At 33.0% G+C, this 27101-nt stretch overlaps 1 protein-coding gene across 2 annotated transcripts; it reads right to left on the bottom strand.

Moving 5' to 3' along the window:
• Positions 1 to 28: 28 nt before the first annotated feature.
• LOC132720609 (angiotensin-converting enzyme-like) lies at positions 29 to 22820 on the bottom strand. Of its 2 annotated transcripts, none has more exons than XM_060704768.1 (15): positions 22645 to 22820; positions 10402 to 10603; positions 9874 to 10035; positions 9212 to 9299; positions 8692 to 8835; positions 7998 to 8192; positions 6338 to 6435; positions 5725 to 5897; positions 5151 to 5275; positions 4405 to 4503; positions 3862 to 4006; positions 3312 to 3410; positions 1955 to 2077; positions 1560 to 1686; positions 29 to 1362 (listed from the first exon to the last, which is right to left on the bottom strand). In XM_060704768.1, the coding sequence occupies exons 2-15, from the start codon at positions 10600 to 10602 to the stop codon at positions 1198 to 1200; spliced, it is 1944 nt and encodes a 647-aa protein (XP_060560751.1). In that variant the 5' UTR covers position 10603; positions 22645 to 22820; the 3' UTR covers positions 29 to 1197. The 2 variants fall into 2 exon arrangements, with proteins under 2 accessions (XP_060560751.1, XP_060560750.1); XM_060704767.1 differs by lacking the exon at positions 22645 to 22820 and adding an exon at positions 21058 to 21332.
• Positions 22821 to 27101: the final 4281 nt, after the last annotated feature.

The raw sequence follows: 27101 nt of genomic DNA, 5'->3' as shown, positions 1-27101 counted from the left end.
TAAAAATAACACTATATTCTATATAAAGACAATTTTTCTCAGATTAATCATTCACAGCAATTTATAATGATATATAAAACAATGTACATGTACATCATAAGACAAAGACATAAAGCTAATAGTTTCCGCATGAATCCGTGGAAATATTTTAAATCTTTGTAAGAACAAGCATAGGAAACTCCATTCAAGAAATACAATGTTTTCACCATTACTTGTTATGGTTTCTATGTAAACGACATGAGACTGAGAGACTTTTTGCACCAAAATTCTTTTAACACTTTCTAAAAATAAAATGAAAAAAATAAAAATGATTCAACACCGTATTGGTTAGCAATCCTTAACATGCATAGTACTGTTTAGTACACAATCTTGAGTATAAGACACACGATTTTACATTTTACCAATTCACATCTAAATATGTAGTTCTCTTTTATAAGCAGAAAACGATTGCAATAAAACTAAAACTAAACTTGGTGTAAAGACGTTGGTAGAACGTCATAATACTTATAATGAGCAAAAACTCAAGGTGGTGAATTAACATATTAGAAAGTATCCCATATAAGTGTATAAACCACTCTCGGTGGCTAGCTAGCTTTTCATCGGCAGGGTTTGTGTACCTTGAAACGTTACATTGGTTTCTTAATAATGAAACTGAAAAGTTTGTTGAATTCTTTTAGTCTAAACGATCATTTCTTATCCCTTTATTCAAATAAATGGCTGACATAGATCGGCTAAATGTCAATGAGGCGTTAAACAAGAGAACGTATGGCATTGGTTTACAAGTTCTTCTAAGATATAATCAGACAACGAGGACTATGGACTTAAAGATTGTTTGACTATAATTTGATACTTACTTTACTTGCATCTGACACCAAGTGCTTACAAACCAGGAAGTATTTGTATATAGATTAGGTAGTTTGTGAGATTAGAGCAATTTGCTCTTTTTTAAATAACGCAAATATCATCTGTCCGTGTAATATTATATATATATATATATATATATATATAAATCAAATTGATTATTGAAATTAAAACTAATTAAATTAATGTAATTAAAGCATATAATTAATCATATTGTATACATTTGATTAAAAAATATCTCTTGACTTTTAACAAATTGTAACAAATATCACTCAGCAACAAACTTTCCTTTTTTTTCGGAAATAACTTTGTAACTGTAGTCTTGTGTCAGTCAGTTCAGAACAGTAATACACTAATATGTATAACAATGCTCATAAGAACAGCAACCGATGATGAGACAGCCGTTGCAGATGATATATCGACGAAAGAACCTTTTGGGCAGTTTGTTTTATCCCATCCAGTTTTCTCTCCTGCTTTGGTATTTTCTTCTTCTAACCATTCCTTTAAGAAATATTTCAATAAATCAAGTGTAATAGCAATCGAATTTTCATTTGGCGCATTCAAACAGGGAAATGTACTACATGTAGCATATATTAAAAAGGAGCTAATGAGCAAAGGAACAAATTTTGTGTTAGAACAGAAATATAAACAAGCATAGGTTTCTAAAATTACAAATGTGTTACAAAGGAAAACATTACCTGCAAAGGTCTAAAGTAGTCAAGAATAGGTTGCGCGCTGAGTCTGCTAGTGTAACCATTTGTGTTTCGTGTTATTGTCTCCATTGCTTTACCCCAACGTTGAGAAGAACCCATTCTCAACATTTCTCTATAAGTAAATCGGCAAAAGCCTTGTTATCAAATGCGCATCAATTATTTTTATGATGTACATTTATACATAAAAGCTAAATAATCCATTTTATTTTTCTAAGATATCGTTCGTTTGTAATCCATAAATAAGACAATGATGTTGTGAAGTTCATAACATATGTTTACATTTTCATCACATCTTACATTTACGAGTTATGCACATCAATATATTCTATTTGAGTAGAATATTCGATTTCTTTTACAATATTTATATATGTTACACATACTGTAGTCTTTGTCCAGCCACAGTGCTGTTATAAATGTCACATCTGTGAAGTCGATCTGTCTGTCCAATTAGCTCACAGAGTGCTTTATGCCACTGGAACTGGGCGACAAAACTTACAAAATACCTACAAAACATATTGACATGCACACATATATACTGCTCCTTTACTCGATACGAGGTCTGAGAGCACTTAACGGAAGGTTTCTGCAAACTCGTTCCATAATATAATATGCAGTAGGATTTACTCTCTAACAGAAAAGCTCGCATATCGCCTTATGACCTTTAAAGTGTTAATGTTATATGTAAAAAAAAGAAAAATTCTACCCACTTCCCACAACCATCAAAAAAGATAAGGATACTTTTTCAGGGATATAATAGGAAAATATTATTTGAAGTCCAAGATTGAAGCAGTTGAAAGAGTTCAAAAAAGAGCAACAAAGACGGTTCAATGTATCAGGAATTTATCATTTGTAGAAAGATTAAAATATTCTGGAAATTGATACTCTGGCTTACAGAAGATTTAGAGGTGATATCATGGTATCAAGTATGGAAATTATTAAACGAGAGGAAATATATAGATTATAATGTTTTTTTTTTTTGAAGAAGCACAACTTGATAATAATCATTTCGGAGGCAATTCTATGAAGTTGAAAATAAACTCATGTAAAAAGGAAATAAGAAAACATTTCTTCTCATTTATAAGAGATGTACAAGAATGGAATAGTTTACCAGATACTGTGGTATGTTCACCAACGCTGAATTCGTTAAAAAACAGACTTGTTTAAGTTATGAGAAACAAATTACATACTGTCATACCAGATTTTGTAATTGATAGAGCTTCTTATTAATGACATAAAGAAACTAAAAGTTCACGTTGCATATGGATATGGTCATTAATGTTATAAAATCAATTGGTATTGGTAATTGAATGCTCAAACAAAATACAAAAATACGCAGTAGGATACGTGCAAACTGAAAAATGAATACACAATTAAGAATGAAGATTATAAATATAATGTATAATAGAATAAGGAGATTCATTGTAATTTTTTTAAACAAATATCTAATGCAAGGAAACTATATATTTTATGATTTAACGCCCGAAGTAAGTATAAATTTTGATATTTTATGTAAGTCTTAATTATGATGATTTTATACGACACTAGTACATGTTTATATATTTATAAAATATGACAATTATAATATGCTTTTACTTTTCTTTAAACAAAGGCATCTTCAAAATAATTATTCCATGTTATAATGGTGGCACTTATTGTAGTACATATCTTAACTATGTAAGGAACAGTTTATGATTATAAGTTTGTATTTGGTGCAATAAGTGATGAATAAGGACTTGCCTGATATATGGTGTGTTCCCAGGTATGTGATACTTTGCTCCAGGATCAAAATCATTTTCTGATCTGGCAACAGGCGGAGATATCCCTTGATAACGACACCTGCAATAGCGGTTAATTTATACTACACATGTACTATTATATACAATCCACAACATTTTAAACATAATAAAGCATGTCAGGTATGTAAAATATTACAAAAAGCTTCATCTAAAACATCATTTGTATATATGCCGTAGTTTCGTATAATTACTAGTATCCCATAATATGGACAAAACTGTGTACTAGTATTCAAACGTTCAGCTAGTAGTAACAAAACCTACAGACACATTTAATTTTTAAACCCATTATTTACTGCATGCAACATGCAATCATCAGTAGATTATAAACTTAACATCTCTGATAGCTTCCCTGTATAAACCGAGTATTAAAACTTGTTTAGCTTACCAATGAACTGGAACTGTGTCATGGTTGTGGTCAATATTCCTATTGAAACAGAATCTTTTTAAAACTTCCTACATTATTATACCATACAAAGTTTTATATAACATACCTTAATTGCCACCAATCTCTGTTGAAGTTCTCTTTTTTCGTCTCCTCTCTGTATACACTCCATCGCCATTGATCAATGAGGTATCCAAATGGCAAGAAAGCTATTTTGTCCAATGCCATTTGAAATAAGAAGTTTATGTCACCCTCTACAATATAAACAATTGGCAAAAGTATTAAAACCATTATTTTGCATAACGATAAAAAATATTAACTTGCATTTAATATTGCATTGAAGTGGTTGCAGGAGTTAAAGGGCCTATCTTAACTGACGTTCATCCGCAATTAAAGTAATGGAAAATTTACTTTATTTTCATGTTTTATGAAAAGTTGATGTACAAAATTTGTTACCATAGAAAAGCCGAAAGTGTACATAAATAATTCATCCAAATATCTGCAACGCAGGCTGTATCTGTATTTGTATGCAAAAAAAGTCACGACTTTCGGTTTTATATAATTGTGCATTTAAACTCAAACCATGCATTATTCCGCAACAACGCACTCAAGATATTTCTTAAGTAAACATTAAAATAAGATTAGACAACACCTGTCCCATTTGGCAAATTTTCTAGAAGACCAATCTTCTGTAAATGTTCAGGCGTTTGGAATGACAGGCTTACAATATCAGCTACCCCTTCGTGAAAACCTGAAATATGACATCAAATCATTGCATTGTCCCAAAAGAAGAAATGTGATTTTAGGTGTAACAAGTGGTAATAAAGAACAAATAACACACCTTCGGAGAGATTTCACTGACATGAGTGAGTACAATAAATTCTTTCATTTGGACATGATGTCCTAGAAATGGATACATTCTTCCTCAAACTTGTGTTTACAAATGACTTGATATATTTAATGCACGTTTCAAACATGACAAACATAGTGTAAATTAACTGTTGAATGTGAAATAATTTGTCATAAAAGTAGCAAAACATGAACGAAATACTATTTTTACTTTCAATATATACACATATGTTTACAATTATGAGGCTTTTATAGATAACTTATGTCGAATTATATTATCATTATTACTATTATTCTGAATAAAAAGGTAGTTTATTTCAATAGACCAAATTCCAATCAAAGCATTTTGCCCTCTCGAGGCTCTCCGCTATCAGGAATATCGTTCATTCATTCAATGTGTTCCCTCCCATGCGTGCGATTTTTTCTTTAGTTTTGTTTATTCAAAAGTGTCATCATTCCGGATTCTAATGATAACTAAAGATAGACTTATGAACAAAGCCGGCACATACTCATGTGAATATACAGTAATTACTTAAATCATGAGTAAACCTGGATTTGCTCCGCGTCGAAACAAATACGGCTGATCTAAATATTCAAGGTAATATTGCACATGTCCCATTTCATGGTGAACTGTTATCAGCTGGTCTTCTGTTACTTCCGTACATTGCTTGATCCTGAAAAAGGCATCACTAGGTTAGTTCTAAACGCTTGGCAGATACATCTGGAACAGGAGGCATAATATTATTCAACGCAAGGACTAATAGAAAGGCAATCTATGGAACAGAACTGAATTATTTGAAAACATCTACAGAACTAGTCCATTATGTAATGATATTGGTCATTCTCATACCTGATTTAGCGACATGGTACCTTAATATCGACATTGATACATACCTTAATTATAGCGAGGATAAGAACGCTGTACTAAAGGAAGTGTATTCAGCAATCAGTATGTATTTAATCAACTGCAGCTAGAGCAAAACAGCTAAATATTTGAACAAAGGGAACGTTTAATTTGACTTATTATCCTCATACGTATCTGGTAATTAGCTTAGAATACTAGTACTCCCTTACCTGCAAAATCAAACAATGAAAACATGTCGACATAAAATAAATGATTTACCGAAAGTCAGTGCCATTATTGAAATCCCATGCTGATGCATGACATACAACGTTACGACCATCTTCGGGTTTTTCTAACATAGACAGCCTCCAGAAAGATTCGGGCATAGGTTTCATGCCGATTGACATAAAGAATTCCTCAGCCACCTCGTACATATATGTCACATTGTAATTCTGAGAAAACAAAATATACTTAATGCCAAAAAGAATTGCAAAATTTCAAGAGGTAAATTAATTTACGAGTACAAAAGTCGGTATATAAAGGAAATTGGTAAATGATCAGGAAATAAATCTAATCGAATTGTAAATAAAACGTATATAGACAAAATAACACACATTTTAATTACATCGAAATTGAAACAATTCGTAATTCACTTTCTATTCCGAGATTTAATCAATGGTGAATTATAATGTGGTTAAGATATAACGTTTAGATATTTTTAAGATCCTATACTATGAACGATCGCCTTATTAAATAATCGCAAGTGTTATTGTCAGATATTAGCACTACTGTTTGATCTAAAATAATAACAAATATGTTATCATCATGTCATTTGATATACATGCCAACATTACTTTTAATCTTGCTGTACTGTTATGTCTCTATAACTTACCTGAGCCTTCATTAAATTCGTAAGAGATTCTCTTCCCTGACCGGGAAAAGGCTCCAAAATATCATAAATGTTTCCCCATTGTTGTGCCCACATATTACCTAGTATATAATAAATAAATGTGTACAGAACTTTAACAGAAGCAGAATGTCTAATAAACATCTAACTTTACAATTATTAGTGATCAATAGGTAATGGTACACCTTAAAAAGAACCGGATTTTGAATAAGAAAAGATAAGGAAAGCACGATGAATTCTGACGAATTCTGACTGTTGAGTGAAAATGATAATTAACAATTTCTTGTATAAGCACCTTTCACATTAGTTCCAAATTATAATGTTCTTGAAATATATACAATACATATATACATGTATGATAATTGAAGCGGCTAAATGCTAGATAGAATCCACCGAATCTAATGCCAGCATGAAACATGCAATATATCTATTTATTTTATGCTTTTCAGTGGATTACTGATTTATCCGTGAAAATTATATTTGATAATTTCACAGTAAAAATTATCAAAATATAATTTCACTTTTTTCAATGACGAAACTTCTTTTTTAAGATTTTCCCCATGTGGTACCTCAATTTTATTTTTACTGACAATTCTGATAATGTCAGGCTGTTAAAAGAAAAAGCAAAGCTGAAATAGATAAATAACTTAAATGTCAAAAGTAATAGAGAGAAAACTTACTTTTATTCATTCAAATTCCAATCACCAAATTCCGTCTCTAATTTTTTTTGTTTCGTTTTTACAGTCTGAAAAATACATTCCTTCCCCATGCAAAACTGCTCTTGATGACATTTGGGCATATTAAAGTATCCTACGAGCAATAACTGCCGTATGCTTTATGAAAAATTGAAAAGCATTGACAGCCATCACTCGTAAAATAAGTAAAACAACCCAGCGTTCCGCTAAGCTTCCAAGTTTTCCATTTTCCTAGCTCCTTTTCTGAATGTTTTCACTTCTGTCAACACTTATTTTTTGTCTGTTACAATCCTCAAATAAGTTTTCTTTCTTTTAAAAAGGTGTATGACTAACAAATCCAAATTATATCCCTCTGAATCTTACACAATTATTTTCATCCCATGAAATACACAACTTTAAAAAATGGCTGCCGCTTACATTTTACAAAGCCAGGTCTAATATAAATTCGCAGTAAGTAACAGAAATATGGATGGATGGTTGGACTTTTTCTCCTACAAGAAGTGTTTGTTTTTATTATTAAAACAAGCGATCATTCATATTTTTTTAATAAAATGAATAAATATCACCGTCATTTAACCTTGATTGGCGGACTTATTTTTCAGCTCAAGACCTCTTGTTTTTAATGTGAAATTCCGTCTAAATGGGGCTCTCAATGGGGGAAACAAATTTTAATATTAACGTTAAAATTATGGAAATTTCGTTTTAACTTGTTTTTAAGCATAAAATAAAAAGAAAATTTGTCTGTTTGTTGTGTAAGATGTAATTTTATTTCATCTCGTGAACTTTAAAAACAGTATTCTCACTCGTGGCTACGCCACTCGTGAGAATACTGTTTTTAAAGCCCACTCGATGAAATAAAATTTCATCTTACACACAAACAAACAAATATCCTCTATATATAATGTAGACATTTACGAGTATTAAACGTTAAAAAACAGTAATTCACGTACCAAATATATGAGCAGGAATATGACCCTCGCTTGGAAATTTGTCAGACCCATATATTGTTCTCAGCTTTCTTCTTACGTATGCATGTAGCTGGTCATACAAAGGACTAAGTTCATCGAATAAACGTTTAACGTCTTCCTCGAAGTCATCCTGTTCATACCAGGACCTATAATAAGCCCCCATATCTGCATACTTCCCTGTAACAGAAGTATGCATGAGCAATTAAAAACTCGCTATGGAACACAGTATAGACACACGGGAGCTACGCCCCCTTCGAAGCTAAGTGAATACACTGCCGTTAAAAGTGAGCGATATTGAAACATTTGTCCGATGCACAGGAGAGTACATTGGAGCAATCTACTGATAATCTATTAAAATAAAATACAATGCAATTCTTCGGCATGGAGGAAAAGAACTTTGAACCTTTAATCTTAGACTTCAATATCTATATATACTTTTAAAATGGGGAGATTCAGAGACATGGAAATATTAACGGATTTGGATGGTTGAAGTAATGGGTAGATTGAGTCATACTAGGAAATAATGTACAATGTGTACAAAATGTTTTGCGACCGTACATCGGACTTCATGTAGAAATTACAATATGTCTTATTATGATATGCTTGACATGTAAATGATACACGATCTCATCATGCACTATATGTAATAAGATATATCATAAACAACAAATAATACCTCCAGCCTTTATCGCCTTGTTCATGAGTTGGACAAATTCAGCATATTTGTCCTTCATTTTAGCCCCACTCACGTCTCTCCACCCCTTCCAAGCCTCGAGAAGCTCGTCATAGTCACGACTATTTGTTATAATGTCAGTCAGTCCTAAATATAAACTTTGGCTTATAAGTAATGTTAAAATACATATCTTCAAACAAATATTTAAAACTCACAAGAAATATGTTAAATAGTCAAGTTCCTAAACAGACATATCCAATTTTATTTAGTATTTAAATTAATTGAAAATACATGTATAAAGTTTTAACTTTAAAAGGACTAATATAGTAGTTTAAAGAAACTCTCCTTTTATAATTCAATATAAATTTATTCGTTGTTGGGGTTTTACTAAAATATAATAATTTACAAAATGATTGGCCTAGTATTCAGTGTTTTCAGCACGAAAACAATTCAGTTCTATACTTGTATTCATTTTGAAAGTCACTGGTAATGATTTTAATCGTGAAAGGTTATGAAAGCAAACCTGGTTCTAATTGCTTGCAATCATCAGGTGTTTTGCACCAGGTAGCTCCACTGTAGATGCCCGTCATGTCTGCTTCAAGAGTGTTGATCTGTTAAACATATTAAAGTGACATTATGCTCATTCTTTTGCTGCCTAATTCATCAGAATAAGTAATAAAATAATTTATATCAATGGTGATTGACCAATTATTAGTAATGAGAGAATGTTTATGATAAAATATAAAAAACACATAAATTATAAAAAGAATTTGTCACTCTCTTTTTTTAATTGAACGTTTACGATACATTCCGAACGACATTTATAGTACTGTTCGTGGGTCACGTGGAATATTGATCGTTTTTGGATAGAAAATTTAAAATTGGACACAATTATGGGAATCAATCATGGGAAAATGTATTCAAAAAGTTATTTTGGCGTTTACGTATGCACTCACTATTTACACTTTCAAGGGCATGGAAAAGTATAAAAACAAAACAACCAATTTTCTAATACGTTTGTCATGTGGCGTCGTTTTCTCGTAAATGGATAGAATACTAACGTGAAATTCGCTTTGGCAATAGAATTAACTGCTTGATATTGAATCCTTTAAGCCGCATTAAAACTCCACAATGACCCATTGGCATTAAACCAATTATCTTACCTAAAGACAGATAAATATTTACCCTTTTAATGACTTCTTTGTCTTCATAACCAGATATTCCGACATCTAGAATCTTGTTTATCTGTCTTTTTAAACTCTCGTCTGTAATTGCATTCAAATCGAAAACCGCTGCAATTTCAGACTCGTTCTTGGAAAAATCAGAAGATACGAGACTCCTCTCCGTCTGAAAGGTTATACTCAGAAAATTATAAGATATATCTTTATTAGGTTTTATCTAGATCACCACGGCTTTTCAGAGTAAATTGATATCTGTACAAATAGCAATGTTTCAATTATTTATTTCTTAATCCTTAAGATTACTTAAATTTGATACTTAATCTGATTTTCATTTTATATTTGATTTTCATTTAGTTGCAAACATGCAAATATCGCAGTTAACAAAGAAAAGTACAGACATTAACAAACTTTTGATATTATTTCATACAATTTATATTTAAGGCTTCATTTATTGTGAAGGATTTTGTTTTATATAGATTCCAAATACACAGATATAATGTTAAATCTGTGACCACAGATTTCACAACCGTACCATTTTGTCTCTATTGTAATCAGTAAGGTTGGTGTAGTATGCCCATGATGCTAATGAATATTGGTTCGCTACTGCTTCCGCTCTCTCATTGTAACCATCCAAATAGGTTCTTACTTCGTCATTTACTGTTTGCTGAACCGTGATAGTCATTACACAGAACATTACAACACAGATATGGGCAACATGTAAGCTGAACGCCATGCTAAATGAAAATATATTCAAAAGAGCTGTTTATAATAATATTATAGATGTTATTAGATAATTTTTGGGAGTTGTACATATAAAAGAACATTTATTTCGCTGCACATTCTACAGATTATTCAGTTTAGTTCAAATAAGATATATGTATAGGTATTGTGTTGAAAAAATCCCTGTTTTAAAAAATCAAAACATCAAATATATTTCAAAACATGACAGACCCTTATGTTAAGACCCATGGAGATGATTTCAGATACATGATAATTAATAAAGGGAAAATATTTCAGTTGTTTTGAATACATTATTTTTGTAACAATAAATACAGTTAAAAACATTTCTTGTGTGTTGACAAGGCTGAGTGGTGTCTACAGACTACTAATCAAAGGATCCATGGCCGTGTGGGTAAACCCCGTCAGAGGCAAGTCGATGTTTCTTTACACTCATCGTTCAGAACTGGTTGGTTCCAGGAACGGATTCTAGAGTGTGTCTATAAGCTTAACTGAGTGAGCCAATGATTTGAAATTTTGCACACAAATTCATAGACCAACATCAAGATGTTTAAAAATCTCTCAAAAGTATCAAATTGTTTTAAAATCTCTCAAAAGTATAATCAGTTACGATTACGTAATCTTATAACACGTCTATAGAGGCCCTTTAACGTTTCTTAAGCATTGCGAAATTGTTGTTAGTTTGGTAAACAAGTGCTCTAAAATATCTTTATTTTTTGCAATCATCTCTTGATGCAGTGAGGAGGTCTAAAGTTATAAATTTGAGTTTTATATTTTTACAACCACAATGAAGTTTTATGTTTAAGAGAGGCGGACAAACAAGTTATTGTATGTTATAAAATGTTCGAGGTATATATAAATCACTCAAAACCTAGTTTGTCAAGTATATGATATAAGTATCATAGGGTAAGGCGAAACCTTTTTTTCTACCGTATTTTCTGCACACCTTAGATTTCTTATTTGGTTTTCCGCTTTTCAAAATCTTTACTTTACAATATACATACACATATAAATATATAACACATAACATGACATGTATTGTTCTCGACCTGGTTTCACAGATAAAAGTGTCAAATAATTAACAAACGTTCGTCCTTCCGTTAGTACATGTAAGATTGCAAGTCAACGATGGCGAGTCAAAGATGGCGAGTCGAGTTGAGTTCGGTAATGCAGGCATGATAAGGCATAGCAGTTGTCCAGTAGATTTGTTCATCAACTTATCGCAAACCCTTATCTCGGAGTTTCCCTATATTTTCAAAATAAAACAACAACACTCCCACCCCCCTAAGAACCGGTTGATAGTCCCCAAATAGGTTTTGCACCCAGAGAAGAAGTTTCTGGTTAATATCTCTTGTAGTTTCAGTTAAGTCTCGAACAAAGTGTAAAAGTGGGAGGTACGGTTCTACTGCACTGCACTTTAACTCAATCTACAATATTTCTTGTTCATACCTTTTGTAGTTTCAAAGTTATGTCCCGGACAAGAAAAAGGGAACGAACAGACGGACAATGCGGCGACTAATCCCACCCCCCAAAAAACAAAAACAAAAACAAACAAATAAGCAACAATCCCCACCCGAAAATGAAAATCAACTACAAAAAACAAACAACAAAAAAAAAACAACAAAGTAACTGTCAATATTCTTTTGTTGCAGTCTCTCTTTGATCTTTTTTGGTTGGGCTTTACATCGCACTAATACAATGTATGTCATATGCCGACTTTCCAACTTTACTGGTAGGGGAAGACCTCAGGTGTCCCTCTATACATTATTTGAGGTACTGCTACACCGCACGTTTGGGTCAAACGTTCTTTGAGGTCCAATCCCAAAGTGCGGTTACTTCTCAGTGCAATTAGGGGTCAAACGTACTTTGGAGTTAAAATCGAGAAATGAACCTCAAAATTTGCGTAAAAATGCTACATATCATATCAAATACCGAGTACTGATTTATTTTCGTTCCTCAATCTTAAATATTTAAGGTTGAGCGCAAGATTACGGTCGATACTTAGATACATCAGTATGCAATCAAACAACCTTACTTAGTATCATTTAAAGTCTCAAATTAAATTTTAAATTCTAAAAGTATCAGTTACTGAAAAAATGCATTTGTTGCTTATCAAAATGTAAGTGATAAATGTTTTATGTATTTTACCACTTTAAAGATCACAAAAAGTGTGACTATGTAACCAACTTTTTGCATATTAATAATATCTGTCATATTTTGCGGTTCGGATCGGAATATCCGTCCCGAGGTGACCCGCCCATTGGGCGGTAACGAGGCTTGCCTTTTATCTCATTGAATCTTATTTTCAAACCATGCAATTTCTGTTTAATTGACTGGTAACAAGTAAGTAAGACATAACATACATTATAGTACAGCTATTAGTCTAATTTTCGAATTTCCTTAATATTTTCACCACATGACATCGCTTATGAAAACGTATGCAATGTTGAAAAGAAAACTGCTAGCATTAGTTAATTAAAAGGAACCTTAAGTACACATTAATTCAGTTTGTGGTCATTTTGGTCTCTATCTTAAGATTAAAATAAAATGACAAGAGTGAAACTAAATGTTAACGTTAATTTACAGCACGAGACATGTTATATTTTGAATCATGAAATCTTTCAGGTCTTACAAAATAATGTATATCTGTTTTATGTACCACCGTTTTAAAATGACCGCCATCAAACGGAAGATTAATTTCTTTTGAACATGTTTATAATTAGAAATAGGGAAAAAGGAAAATCCAGTTTTTAAATTGTCGTCGACAGATCGTCGTGTGTCGTCGACAAGAATCTGAACTTAGGTAATATTGAACTATCTACGTCACGACACCGCTACAATGACCAGGGCAAAGCTAACAATCATAATTAAAGGCCTCTACTCTATGAGTCACATAATTGATTTCGCGTACTTATTTGTAGTAAACCATTGACATAAACAACAAGATATTACTTTAAAATATCACGAAATTTCATTTTATTGATTTAATTTTATGACCCCAGTGTGCGGTCGCCTGTCTGATGTTAAGAATGTTATATGTACATGTGTTACTCACTTTGGGGTCAATCTTAATGTGTGTTAATCCAAAGTGCGGGGTTACAAGGCACTGTCACAAACGGGCATCTGAGTCGGACTACCGACGTTCCGAGCTGGATATATTTGGATCTTTTTTCCACAAGTAAAAATACTGTAATGTACAACGCTTGCGCGACTCGAAACTACAGTGGTAAGAGGCAAGTGGTTTCAAGTCAATCGTAACCATTCTGCCACGTACGCCCCACTCTCACATTTGGAACTGCCTCGGCTATTATCTATAATAACCTCGGAAACAATACGGATTGAAAGTAGTTCTACCACGTGGTTTCAGATGTAAACAGAAACAGAGATAATGTAAAACGAATGTATATATTTGACATCTAATGTCTGCTCCGGTACTCTTATGCTTGAAAATATGTCTGACAACAATTTGTACTTTAAATATGCCCACTGATGTTCAATTTTAAACAAATCCGACTAAATGTCAACAGGTTGGTTTTTTTGTACTTTCGGTTTCTACAGCCATAATAATAAATATACATGTATAAATAATGTATTGTTTGCTTATGTACCTATGAATTCACTTATTTGAGGTGGACTTTTACTACATATATTGAAAATAAACTTGTTTACAACTCCCAGCATTAAAATACTATTTGTTTACATGTTTAGTTTCTAAGCGTAGGTTAGACCGAAATAACGCATCCGTTCTGTGTATTCACACTATTGTGTTCGAGGTCCTTATCCGAAGACTGACGGAAAGGGCCGAGTAGTTGCGATTGCCAATCTCGTTGATTTTTCATGACATTTTTCAGTGTCGCTCTTTATTTATTATAGTACATTAGATGAAAAAGCATATGTGAGATTCGATTTAACATTGACTACATTTTTGTGCCCCCCCCCACTATAAGGGGCGAGGGGCAGTTAGATTTACCCCTGTCCATCCGTCCATCCATCTGTCTGTCCGTCCGTTCTCAGTTTGAGTCGCATGTAGCTCAAAAAGTATTTGACCTAGAGTCATGAAACTATACAGGAATGTTGCTCAGCATGTCTAGTTGTGCACATGGGTATTTTCGTGTGGATTTATTTAGTATATGTAGAGTTATTGCCCTTGACTTAGTAAAAATTTCCAATGTTCAACTTGTGTCGCAGGTATCTCAAAAAAGTATTTGACCTAGAGTCTTCAAACTTTACAGGAATGTTGCTCAACATGTGAAGTTGTGAACCTAGTTTGTGGAATTGTTATTGCCTTTGACCTAGTAAAAATTTGCAATTTTCAATTTGAGTCGCTCAAAGCTCAAAAAGTATTTGACCTAGGGTCATGAAACTTTATAGGAATGTTGATCAGCATGTGTAGTTGTGTACCTGTAGTTTCGTCTGTGGATTTAATTTGTTTTGTTAGAGTTATTGCCCTTGACTTAGTAATAATTTGCAATTTTCAACACTTGTCACGTGTGAAGTTGTGCACCTGGGGTTTGGCTTGTGGACTTCTGTTTTGCAATTTTCAATTTGTGATGTGGGTAGCTCAAATAGTATTTAACGTAGAATCATAAAACTTAAAAGGAATGTGTGCCAGCATGTGTAGTTGTGCACCTGGGGTTTCACTTCTGGATTTATTATTTCTAGAGTTATTGTCCTTGACTTAGTAAAAACCGTTCCATTATGTTGTGTTATTTGTTCCTTTAGTGCTTAAGTTTCAATCAACCAACCTTACTGGAATAATGATCATCATCATTGTTAGGCTATGCACCTGGGGTTTTGCATGTGGATTTTTTACAGTTTTGTTAGAGTTATTGCCCTTTACTTAGTTTAAATTTTGCAATTACAACTTATTCATGCATAGCTCAAAAGGTATTTGCCCTGTAGGCCTGAAAGTTTACAAAAATGTTGGTCAGCACGTGTACTTATGCACTTTGGGGTTTGCTTGTGGATTTATCCAGTATTTGTAAAGATCTTGCCCTTTACTTAGTAAACGATTATTATTTTTCAACTTGTGGCGCATGTAGCCCAAAAAATATTTGACATAGAGTCATACGACTGACAACACATTGGAGAGTGGGGGGACCTGTGTCATATGGACACATGTTTAGTTGTTTTTAAATTGACACTAACAATCTAACATCATTTTGTTTGATAAACGTAAAAAATAACGCTTTGCTTAAGACACAAAATTCAAATCTTACCCTTTTTTTAAAAGGAAAGTATACGGAAGATATATATACAGGCGTAACATTTTATTTCATTGAAGAAAAGGATGCGGGAATGAAACAAACGAATTCCGTATATAGTATTATCAAAAGGACGCGGAGCGAGAACGTGACACAAAATAGTCTTAAGTTACACAACATTTTATCTATCAGGGTGAAATTATTTATTGATGCGGTAACTTGAAAACTTGAAAAACAATTTGAAAACTTGTCACGGTATGTTGAAAATTGAGACAACTTGTTTCCAGTTACAACTTTATACACACAACCAGGGAGAGGGGATGGGGTTACATGTATATAGACTAAATATATACATGTATATTTACTATTTACAAATTGCATATAAATAGCGCACAGCGCAGTCAGACTTCAATATCCTAAGTATTACAACAAAAAACCACTATAATATTATAATTGACAATATTAAACTATTTGTCGTATTTCAAAATAGTACCTCAATTTCTTGGCGTTAAAACTGAAACTAGCACTGGGTTTTTCGTTTAATCATATTTTATCACTAATATATACATGTAAATATACAGAGAAAACAAATTGATTCCGAAATAACAAATAGCAAAAGGGTTGGGCCCAAGTTCTTTCAATGTGTGTTACTATTAACTATAATTTCATTTTGACTTTATCTCAAACAACAGGTAATCTATCTTTTTAAAAAATGGATTAGTCACACCTTAACTTTTTGTCAGACACGGCATTTAATTTGAGGGTCGTGACGACAACGAGCTCGCTAAATACTTAACATCGGAATATCGATCCCGATGTGACCCCGCCCATTGGCGGTAACGAGGCTTGCCGAGGGACGGATATTCCGATCTGAACCGCAAACGTGTCAAATATATTTTCTTGCTTATTCTGCAATATTTTATCATATTTAAAATGGTCAATAAGATATTTGTTCATTGAAATTATTCACATTTAATTAATAACGTGATTATGCAGTAGCGTATGAATTTACAACTTTATTTATAGCGGCGTTTTGACGTCATCCTATTCTAAAGTACGCTCTTAATAAAATACGGGGCTAAAATGAGATCATTGTACAGCACGCAAATCATCTGGCACCCCATACCGCATGAAATTTCCGGCATGGATAAAACTAACGGAAACTTGATATGCAAGAATACTATGTACTGAATGAGTAGGGAAAAGAACAGACCATATCAGCAGACACTGATGTGCTCGCTGATCTTGTTCTACACTGGTCGCATGGACAGATCATGTAGCCGGTTAAAACTGTAAATTAAAACTCTTTAATTTCGAATTGAAAGGAACTTTTTATGTATTTATTTATTATTTTTTTAACAACAGTATCATATATCTTATAGAGTAAATATAACCCTGTCCCTGAAGTAGCATATACTATAAAAAAGTAAATATTGTATATTTTGGATAACAAAATCAACATAATAAATTTTACCCAAATTGATTTAAAGTTTTAACAAGAGCTGTCGGTAGGACAGCATGCTCGACTATTCCTAGTGCTTGATAGTAAAAAAAATGCCTGATACAGTTACCTCCTCCTGTTTACAGGTTGGGGTCATGATGGTGAACAAGTGTGCAAAGTTTCAAAGCCATATGTCAATGGACTTTGAAAATATTTGAACTATTACAAAAACTTTAACGTAAATTCTAAGTCGAAAAAGGGGCATAATTCTGTCAAAATGCTTGATAGAGTTACCTCCTCCTGTCTACAGTTGGGGTCCATGATGTTGAACAAGCGTGCAAAAGTTTCAAAGCCATATGTCAATGGACTTTGAAAATATTTGAACTATTACAAAAACTTTAACGTAAATTCTAAGTCGAAAAAGGGGCATAATTCTGTCAAAATGCTTAATAGAGTTACCTCCTGCTGTCTACAGGTTGGGGTCTATGATGTTAAACAAGTGTGCAAAGTTTCAAAGCCATATGTCTATGGACTTTGAAAATATTTGAACTATTACAAAAACTTTAACGTAAATTCTAAGTCGAAAAAAAAGGGGCATAATTCTGTCAAAATGCTTGATAGAGTTACCTCCTCCTGTCTACAGGTTAGGGTCATGATGGTGAACAAGTGTGCAAAGTTTCAAAGCCATATGTCAATGGACTTTGAAAATATTTGAACTATTACAAAACTTTAACGTAAATTCTAAGTCGAAAAAGGGGCATAATTCTGTCAAAATACTTGATAGAGTTACCTCCTCCTGTCTACAGGTTGGGTCATGATGGTGAACAAGTGTGCAAAGTTTCAAAGCCATATGTCAATGGACTTTGAAAATATTTTGAACTATTACAAAAACTTTAACGTAAATTCTAAGTCGAAAAAGGGGCATAATTCTGTCAAAATGCTTGATAGAGTTACCTCCTCCTGTCTACAGGTTGGGGTCATGATGGTGAACAAGTGTGCAAAGTTTCAAAGCCATATGTCAATGGACTTTGAAAATATTTGAACTATTACAAAAACTTTAACATAAGTGGTTACGCCGACGCCGACGCCGACGCCGACGCCGACGCCGACGCCGACGCTCGGGTGACTGCAATAGCTCTACTTATTCTTATCGAATAGTCGAGCTAAAAATTGTAAATATGTTAATATGAACATAACATGACACGTCTCGAGTTGTTGAATATTGCTTCTCATAAATATGAGAACCATAGAAGTCGACATTTGATATATTTATTTCTTTTTACAGTGTCGTTGAAAACTAAATTGGTGCTTATAAACAATGGTGAGCCATAAACTATCCGACTACTGGTCCAATTTTTCAGCACAATGATTTATTATAAGGCAATAAACGGATCCGAACACTTGTACAATATCTACTTTAATTATACACACACAATATGCATTAAGTTAAAAAGGTTAAAAGGAAATAAAAAATTTGCATACCATAAGCAATATCTTCTCCGAATATGATATAACATCATACTTATTATACCTTAAGATAAGTTAAATCTATAAGTAATTAACCGAAATTGTCATTGGTGGTCATATCATACATACAAGTTTTTCATAGTCCAGTGTAAGAAACCCAAGCTACTGTCTTCATTTTATTTTGTTATTATCTTTATTAATTTGGGAAAAAACAAGAACAAAACAAATATTTCACGAGTGAAATATGATAATTTTCATACCACAAGATAAATATAAATCCTTTATTAATAGAAAAAAATTGAAATTTCTGTTTAACATATACTTTTTCTCTTTTTTAAACCTTATGAATAGGAATAATTCGCTTTCAATTATGTGTATTGGCTGAATTTAGAAGAAAAAAGTCCGACAAGACACATGTGAAAAAATGCGTCACTGCAGTGAAAAATAAATTTTATTGTGAAAATACGGAAAATAAAAATACACATTTCATTTCATCAATATTTCTCAATATTTTATTTACAAGTTTATAGTAAAGAGATATATTACCGATCGACAGAAAACTAACAAACAAGCAAACGAAACCACAAAAACTAGCGGATTCAAAAACGTTGTCCCTATGATAAATCACCAGGTTTAACAAAACATGTTAACCTAAAAAGTACATATTACTTGAGAAATGAGGTTTAAAAAGTCATCAAAAGTAGGCAACATCTTCTACGTTTCCTTCAGTGACCCGTGCATTTAAAGATTAATTTTATTGAGGAATTTAAGAACAAACTTAATCATAAAAAGAAATACTATTATAAATTAAAGTGTCACAAAAAATCCAATTTGTATTTTATTACAATACATTGTAACAAGAAACTAGTGTTCATAGTTAATAGTCATACGTTTTAAAAGATATAATAAATGGTAACAATAATACCTAATTAAACATAAATATACTTTTTGAAAGTACTCTTTTCTCGGGTTGCGGGTAGTTAGGAGTGTTTGAAGTTAAGAAAAATAATACAATAATAATAATAATAATAATAAAAAAAGAACGAAACATAAAACTACAACAATAACAAACAGAGCAGCAATAACAAAAAAATAAAATTGTAACGGTTTAATATACTTGTCACGGTTCAGAACTGTTCACTATTTAGAAGCGGCCAGATAGCTCAGTCGGAAGAGCCGCGGTACGGTATCCCGCGGGTCCCGGGTTCGAGTCCCGGTCAGGCTGCACATTTTCCCCCACCCTGTGACATTTGGCGCCCAACGTGGGGCCGTGACTATATATAGCTCAGATGTAATTTAAATTGCTCTGTTTCTCTGTGAAATTCGAGGACGAATTTCAATATAGCAGGGGAGTATGTCACAGTTCAGAACTGTTCACTATTTAGGGGTGGTAATGTGTAAGCGGCCGGATAGCTCAGTCGGTAGAGCCGCGGTACGGTATTCCGAGGGTCCCGGGTTCGAGTCCCGGTCAGGCTGCACATTTTTCTCACCCTGTGACATACTGTTTCATATAAACATATCAACAGAAAAATATATATAGAAATGTACACTTGTATTTGAAAAACACTTCAATGTGAAGACAACAAGTGTACAGCGTATGTTATACCATTTCTAAAATAACACAACAGAAAGAGAAAAGAAAGGTAGGCATAAAAGATGCTGCTAGAAGAAAAAAAATCAAACAAACAAACAAAAAAGTTACACCCCCACCCCCCAATTTAAAAAAATGTAAGATAAAAGTAAATATAAGCGACAACAACTACAATACAATACCCTCCCTCAACTCCAACCCCCATCCTCATCCTCCAAGAAAAAAAAAGAACAGAGAAAATAGACTTAAAGGAGCAACAAACAGTTCGCACAGAAAGCAACGATAACAGTTTCGCAATTGTTGTCATTTTTTACTCTCTTAATGTTTATTGTTATAATTGTTGTCATATTAATTCATTTATATGCAAAGTCAGGACTCTCATTTATTTGCGAACTAATAATTATTTGAGATTATTACATATATGTATGCTTTGAATTACGTCCTTACCCACCCTTATTATTTGATATGTTAAAATATATTTATATATAAATAACATGCTTGTGGTTATAATAGCAAAAACTATACATTAGGGAAGAAACTTGAACTTTTTTACACATTTTATTTTATAAGCTACAAATCATTATAATTAAATCTGTTACAAAATGAATTATATTTTTGTATTGTAAAACAATTCCTACAAGAACGAATCTATTTTAACAAAATTATAATAAGTTATTTCTTAAAAATTCATATTTAATATTTTCAGGCTACCTATGATGAGAAAGAAAGCTTCTTTTATTTTCTTACCTCTTCCGATCCACTCTTTCTTCCACTTTCTTAAAATCTAATTCCGAACAATAAAAAGGGGCGTCTTTTACAGCCTCTTTATAGTCAAGATAAACCGGAGTCTGTCTAGTTGATTTTATTACTTATTTATTAATCAGTCATTGTAGGTCTTGTTAAAGTTGGATAAGAAAATGATATAGCCCTACTGCGTTCACGTATACCGAAACAAGATACAGTATTTTTACAAGCTAATTTCTCAGGCTGTTGTAAATTTTACGTGTTAAGTCACATCAGATTAAGAAATGAAATGACTTAACAATAATCCACTGTTGCAATACATTATTAAAGCTAACATGAGCACGCTGGGCTGAACGTCAAATTTATTTGCGTTTAAATAAAAAACAAAAATCATATTTAAATAATACTCGATATTGACCCCTATTTTTTTTTAGAAAGAGTATTTAAAGGAAATGACTTCGACAACATTCAAATTTTAATTTTAATAAAAAAACAAGTTCTTAAAGCTAAAATTTCTGCTTATTGCCAGATAAAATACCTTATTACGGATAAAATAGTAATGTTAATATTTGAACAATTTTTGAAAGGTGATACGGTGAAAATATAATTTAAATAAGGGACGTTGTTTAAGTTTTCAGCAGAGCAAATATGAAGCGTCACAGGTATGGCGTTTTACTATTATGATTTTAAATGACATTCAAATATAAGTCCTCTAAATTTAATCGCTTAGTTTTTAAACAAAAACCCATTCTGATATTCTGTAGGTTGTTTTTATACCCCGCCATAAGATGGCCGAGGCATATAGTGTTACACCGTTCCGTCATTCCCTCATCATCAGTTTCCATAACGTTTTATATAGCTGAGACTTTTTCACGTTTTTGATATTTTTGACCCAGGGCGCCATGTCTACGTAAATAGCTGCCATTATTTTTTTTAATTGTTCAGTGTATTATTTATTTATCTTTTATTTATTTATATATCTATTTATTTTTTTTTTATTTATTTGTTCATTTATCAATGTATCTATTTTAAGAATAGTAGTAGATTTAAGTGCAATATAAATTTTGAATAAGCAATGTCCTGTTGCGATATACTATGAATATTTACGAAGGTAAGTGTCGCCATCAAGCTGTTCGGATAAAGTGTATAAACAACACACACTCACGCGCATGCACGCGCACGAACGCACGCACACACAGAGAAAATCAAATGACACTGGGTCAATATATGTAGTAGTGATCATTTTGATGATTGTTTTAATTTTTAAAACTTTTACTTGTAACTGCGTGCCTTCGTCTTACAGTGGTATTCGGTAAATTGCACTGACGCTACTTCCGGGCTAGTGCATAATTCACATAGTATTGCATTCTTCAAATTTCAAACACATAGCTTACAAAAATGTTATAGTTTACAAATATATATATTTGTATATATATATAAATATGAAAAAAATTTTCCTTTGCTGAAATTTATAATATTTAGTTTCAACCACAAGCTGGTAATTAACGACCGAGCGATTTACCGTTAATCCTCGAAAGAGGTAGGCCTGTGTTGAAACAATGTCACCCAAATTGAAACAAACATGCTTACTACTTCAGGTGTGTTTCTATCTTCTCAAGCGATCCAAACAATCTCGAAATCTTTGCTTCTTATTTAACGTTGTAACAGAAATCCAAATTCAAAAGAATGTTCATTCCAGATATGAAGTCAAACATGAATTAAGTCATTTGAGCCGCGTCTCGACAAAACCAACATAATGCGTTTGCGACCAGCATGGATGCAGACCAGCCTGCGCATCCGCGCAGTCTGATCAGGATCCATGCTGTTCGCTCACAAACCCTATAACAACCCATTATGTTGGTTTTGTCGTGAAGCGGCTCATTTATTTAGCGTGTTTCTTTCTAAATGTATCCATGCTGGTCGCAAACCCATTATGTTGGTTTTGTCTTGACGCGGCTCATTTATTTAGTGTGTTTCTTTCTAAATGTATCAAGCGGATACGGATATAAAGTGTATACTTATACGTGTTATTTAAATAGTATGTTTGTTTACACCACTACTAGTTTGGCTGAGTGATGGCTTTTCCAAGATGATCACGTGACATTTGAGGTAAAATAAAATTTATAATGAAAACAACTCATTAATCTCCCTTAGTTTGTTTGTCCTTGTAGCGTAAAACCTATTGTTATCCTAATTCAAAAATATAAACATATAATTTCGTTTACGACACATCACGCGAAAGGGTTTTTAATCTAATTAAACACGTTAATTTACATATAGATTAATTGATCTAGCCTTAGTCTGACATACAAACATTCAAACGTATAATGGACCCATGAAACTATAATATGTCACGTTTTAGCTGAAAGGTTTTGCTATGTGTTTGTTGTCACTTTTCCAAAAAGCAATTGCAAAATCATTGGTGATTTAAAAATCTAAATATTCACTGACTATTAAGATGTTTGTGATCTAAATATAAGTTGCAAAACAGTTACAGTTACGTGTTTCGTTTTTATTTGTTTGGGTCGTCAGACCAAACAAATAATGGTAGCGCAATTTCAGACCCTGATGTTCTTATTTGCAAATGCCGAAAGTAGTCCAAACTCCTCGAAGCGGTTACTGCCCTTCATATGTACATTAACGGGAGATGAAGATTGTCAAATGACAGACGCATTAATTTTCGAAACAATAGTTCCCGATTGGTCGAAGATTTGATATATTGTGTTATTGTCCGCCGCCTTTTCGAAGAAAAAAGGGGGATATAGAAATAGGCTCCGTCCGTCTGTCCGTCCGCACTCACAGGAGAGTAATTATGTGGCTAGACTGTTCTTTCTCTTTGATGTCATTCATTCCGTGATGCTTTTATGTGGATATTTTCTTTTGTGTGGCTAAAAAGAACAATAGAGAGAACAATAGAGTAGCCACATAATTACTGTCCTGTGAGAACTTCCGTCCGTCTGTCCGAGCAAGCATTTTTGGTTTAGGGGCTATATAACAGTAAAGAGAACAAAAGAGAACAATAGGTTCATTCCGTGATCAAAGGGTTTATGGGCTAGTAGCCCTTAAGAAAACAAAGAAAATAACAAAGAAAATAGCCCCTAAACCCAAAATGTTGGAACGTCCGTCCGTCCGTCACACTTTCGTGTCCGGTCCATAACTTTGTCATTTATCAAAGGAATTTGAAATAACTTGGCACAAATGTTTGTTATAATAAGACGATGTGTCATGCGCAACAACCAGACCCCTACCTCCAGGGTCAAGGTCGCACTTGCTCATTCAAGGTCAACATTGTCTATTTGAGGGTTTATGTCGTGTCCGGTCCATAACATTCGATTCTATAAAGGGATTTTGTAATTACTTGCCACAATTGTTCACAATGATCAGACGATGTGTCATGCGCAAAAACTGGTCACATACCTCCAAGGTTAAGGTCACACTTGGAGGTCAAAGATTAACATAGTCTGTTAAAGGGTATATTTGTGTCCGGTCCATAACTTTTTCATAGATAAAATGATTTTGAAAATACTTGGCACAAATAGTCACTATAATAAGACAATGTGTCATGCGCAACACCTGCATCCCTACCTCCAAGGTCAAGGTCACACTTAGAGGTAAAAAATTAACATAGTCTGTTATAGGGTATATTTTGTGTCCGATCTAGAACTTCTTCATAGTTCAAGGGATTTTGAAATAACTTGGCACAAATAGTCACAATAATAAGACGATATGTCAAGTACAACACCTGCACCCCTACCTCCAAGGTCAAGGTCACACTTAGAGGTCAAAGGTTAACAGAGTCTGTTATATGGTATATTTTGTGTCCCGTCCATAACTTCTTCATAGATCAAGGGATTTTGAAAATACTTGGCACAAATAGTCACAATGATAAGATGATATGTCATGCGTAACACCTGTGTCCCTACCTCCAAGGTCAAGGTCACACTTAGAGGTCAAAGATTTACATAGTCTGTTATAGGGTATATTTTGTGTCCAGTCCATAACTTTTTCATAGATCAAGGGATTTTAAAAATACTTTGCACAAATAATCACAATAATAAGACGATATGTCAGGCGCAAAACATGGGTCCCTACCTCCAAGGTCACACTTAGAGGTCAAAGATTAACATAGTCTGTTATAGGGTATATTTTGTGTCCGATCTATAACTTCTTCATAGTTCAAGGGATTTTGAAAATACTTGGCACAAATAGTTACAATAATAAGACGATATGTCATGCACAACACCTGCACCCCTACCTCCAAGGTCAAGGTCACACTTAGAGGTCAAAGCTTAAGCTTGGTATTGTAATGGAATACTTCCGTTACAAATAATGGACATTTCAAATGACATGACAATTTACCTTATACATTCATAAGATATTCAACATGTGCATAATTCTATAAATCAAGAAGTGTTCTTACTTATAAATGTATTAACAATTATCAAATAGTGCTACCTTTTAAACAGATGGACTATATTCCACGAAACACAACATAAAACTTGAATATCAGCATTGTTGACAGTTCTCTTTTGGGAAGAGTATCACATTAGGATAGATAACTCTCGCTACAAAATGGTCAGATGACCCTAATTTATTTCCTGATGAATATCTAATAATTTAGAACATTTACAGTTACTATTATATATCACAAAGTGAATATTTACAGACATTATTGGACGATTCAGAAGGCAGTTTCTTCTGTCATTTTCCATGTTTAAAAATGGCGGACACAGAACTTTGGAACTACTTATTTGTATTTCAGTCTGGCTTTTTATGACTGTATATTTGTTTACATTTAAACTTTCAGGATTTCTTATTTATGTAAAAATAATTGTAAGCCTGATTTGAGCCGGATGATTTTCTGTCATTATCATATTTTACTATGTAAGTACTGTATTTTATCGGCGTAATGGAATACGTCTGCATACTACGTACTACGCTCATGAATTCTGGACCGGCTTTATGTTAATATGTATTTTTAAATGTTATTTCAGATATGTTTATATGGCTTTTCATTTAAGCCATATATGTGCTACTTATGCCTGTTAGAACTTTTATTGTTATTGCTATATTGTTAAATATTGTTTTAGACTGATCACTGGACCTAGTCTTAAGCCGGGATTTTCATTGGCTGGAGCACTTTTTGTGGCGTCCCAAAAGTTTATAAATAGGGGTGACTGTCGTCATTTGGTATCTTCTTCTGAACCGTAACAACTTGAGAAGTACCAAAGCTATAAAGCTTAAATTCTTTGAGCCTCAAGTCACATTACGTCTGATAAATATATTTCCTGCAACCACTTACTTGCTTACTTATAAGGTATCTACTATATATTGGATAAATAATAACTTACCTTTATTTGCTGAGCTTTAAGCTATCCAGTACTATCGTAAACAACAACAGTTTATATACAGAAGTCTATTACAAATTTATTTGATGCTGAACTTAATATGAATTATCACGTTATGGCAGACCCTAAAAGATGCATTGGTCTTAGAAATTTCCAACATCCTGTCATACTTTACATTTATTTGTAACTAAATGTTCATAACCGAAGAAGGTCCCATTGCATAAGCCTAGGTCCTCTATTGTCGAGTATTGTCAATGCCGGTATTTCATCCATCGAAGAAGAATTGTTAATGCCGATATTAATTCATTTATATCGATATACGTCACAGAGTAGATCCTAGTATCATATACATATTTATTGAGATGCACTTGTTATATATGATGTCACCTTATTAAATGACGTTTACATGTTAATCGAGTTACTGATGTCTTGTACCAGTTTCCTGTGTTACCAATGCAGGACTTACCTATATTTGTACACTCTATCCTAAGTAATAGGTTGTATAAATCCTGGTTATATAAATATCCTGACAAGATGACCAGATACTTACAAAGAACCCCTTGATGAAACTATGATGTCTTTATTATGATCTGAGCCTACCTCTTATGATGTATTGGTATACTACAAAGATGGCTAAGATGTGTTGAAGCTATGTCTGATGTTTAAAACAACAGCTACTTGTAAGTGTATGTAATATGG

Source organism: Ruditapes philippinarum, unplaced genomic scaffold (assembly GCF_026571515.1).
Source record: "Ruditapes philippinarum isolate M1 unplaced genomic scaffold, ASM2657151v2 ctg16837_1_1_1_1, whole genome shotgun sequence".
NCBI classification, from domain to species: Eukaryota; Metazoa; Mollusca; class Bivalvia; order Venerida; family Veneridae; genus Ruditapes; species Ruditapes philippinarum.
This window is presented reverse-complemented; position numbering and strand designations above follow the sequence as displayed.

What these genes read in the sequence shown, in the direction of transcription:
- LOC132720609 (XM_060704768.1), bottom strand. Translation starts at nt 10,602, where the DNA reads ATGGCGTTCAGCTTACATGTTGCCCATATCTGTGTTGTAATGTTCTGT. An exon ending in ATTACAATAGAGACAAAATG is followed by an intron (nt 10,036 to 10,401) that starts GTACGGTTGTGA and finishes ATAACCTTTCAG; the next exon opens with ACGGAGAGGAGTCTCGTATC. An exon ending in GTGGCTGGACAAAGACTACA is followed by an intron (nt 1,687 to 1,954) that starts GTATGTGTAACA and finishes ATTTACTTATAG; the next exon opens with AGAAATGTTGAGAATGGGTT.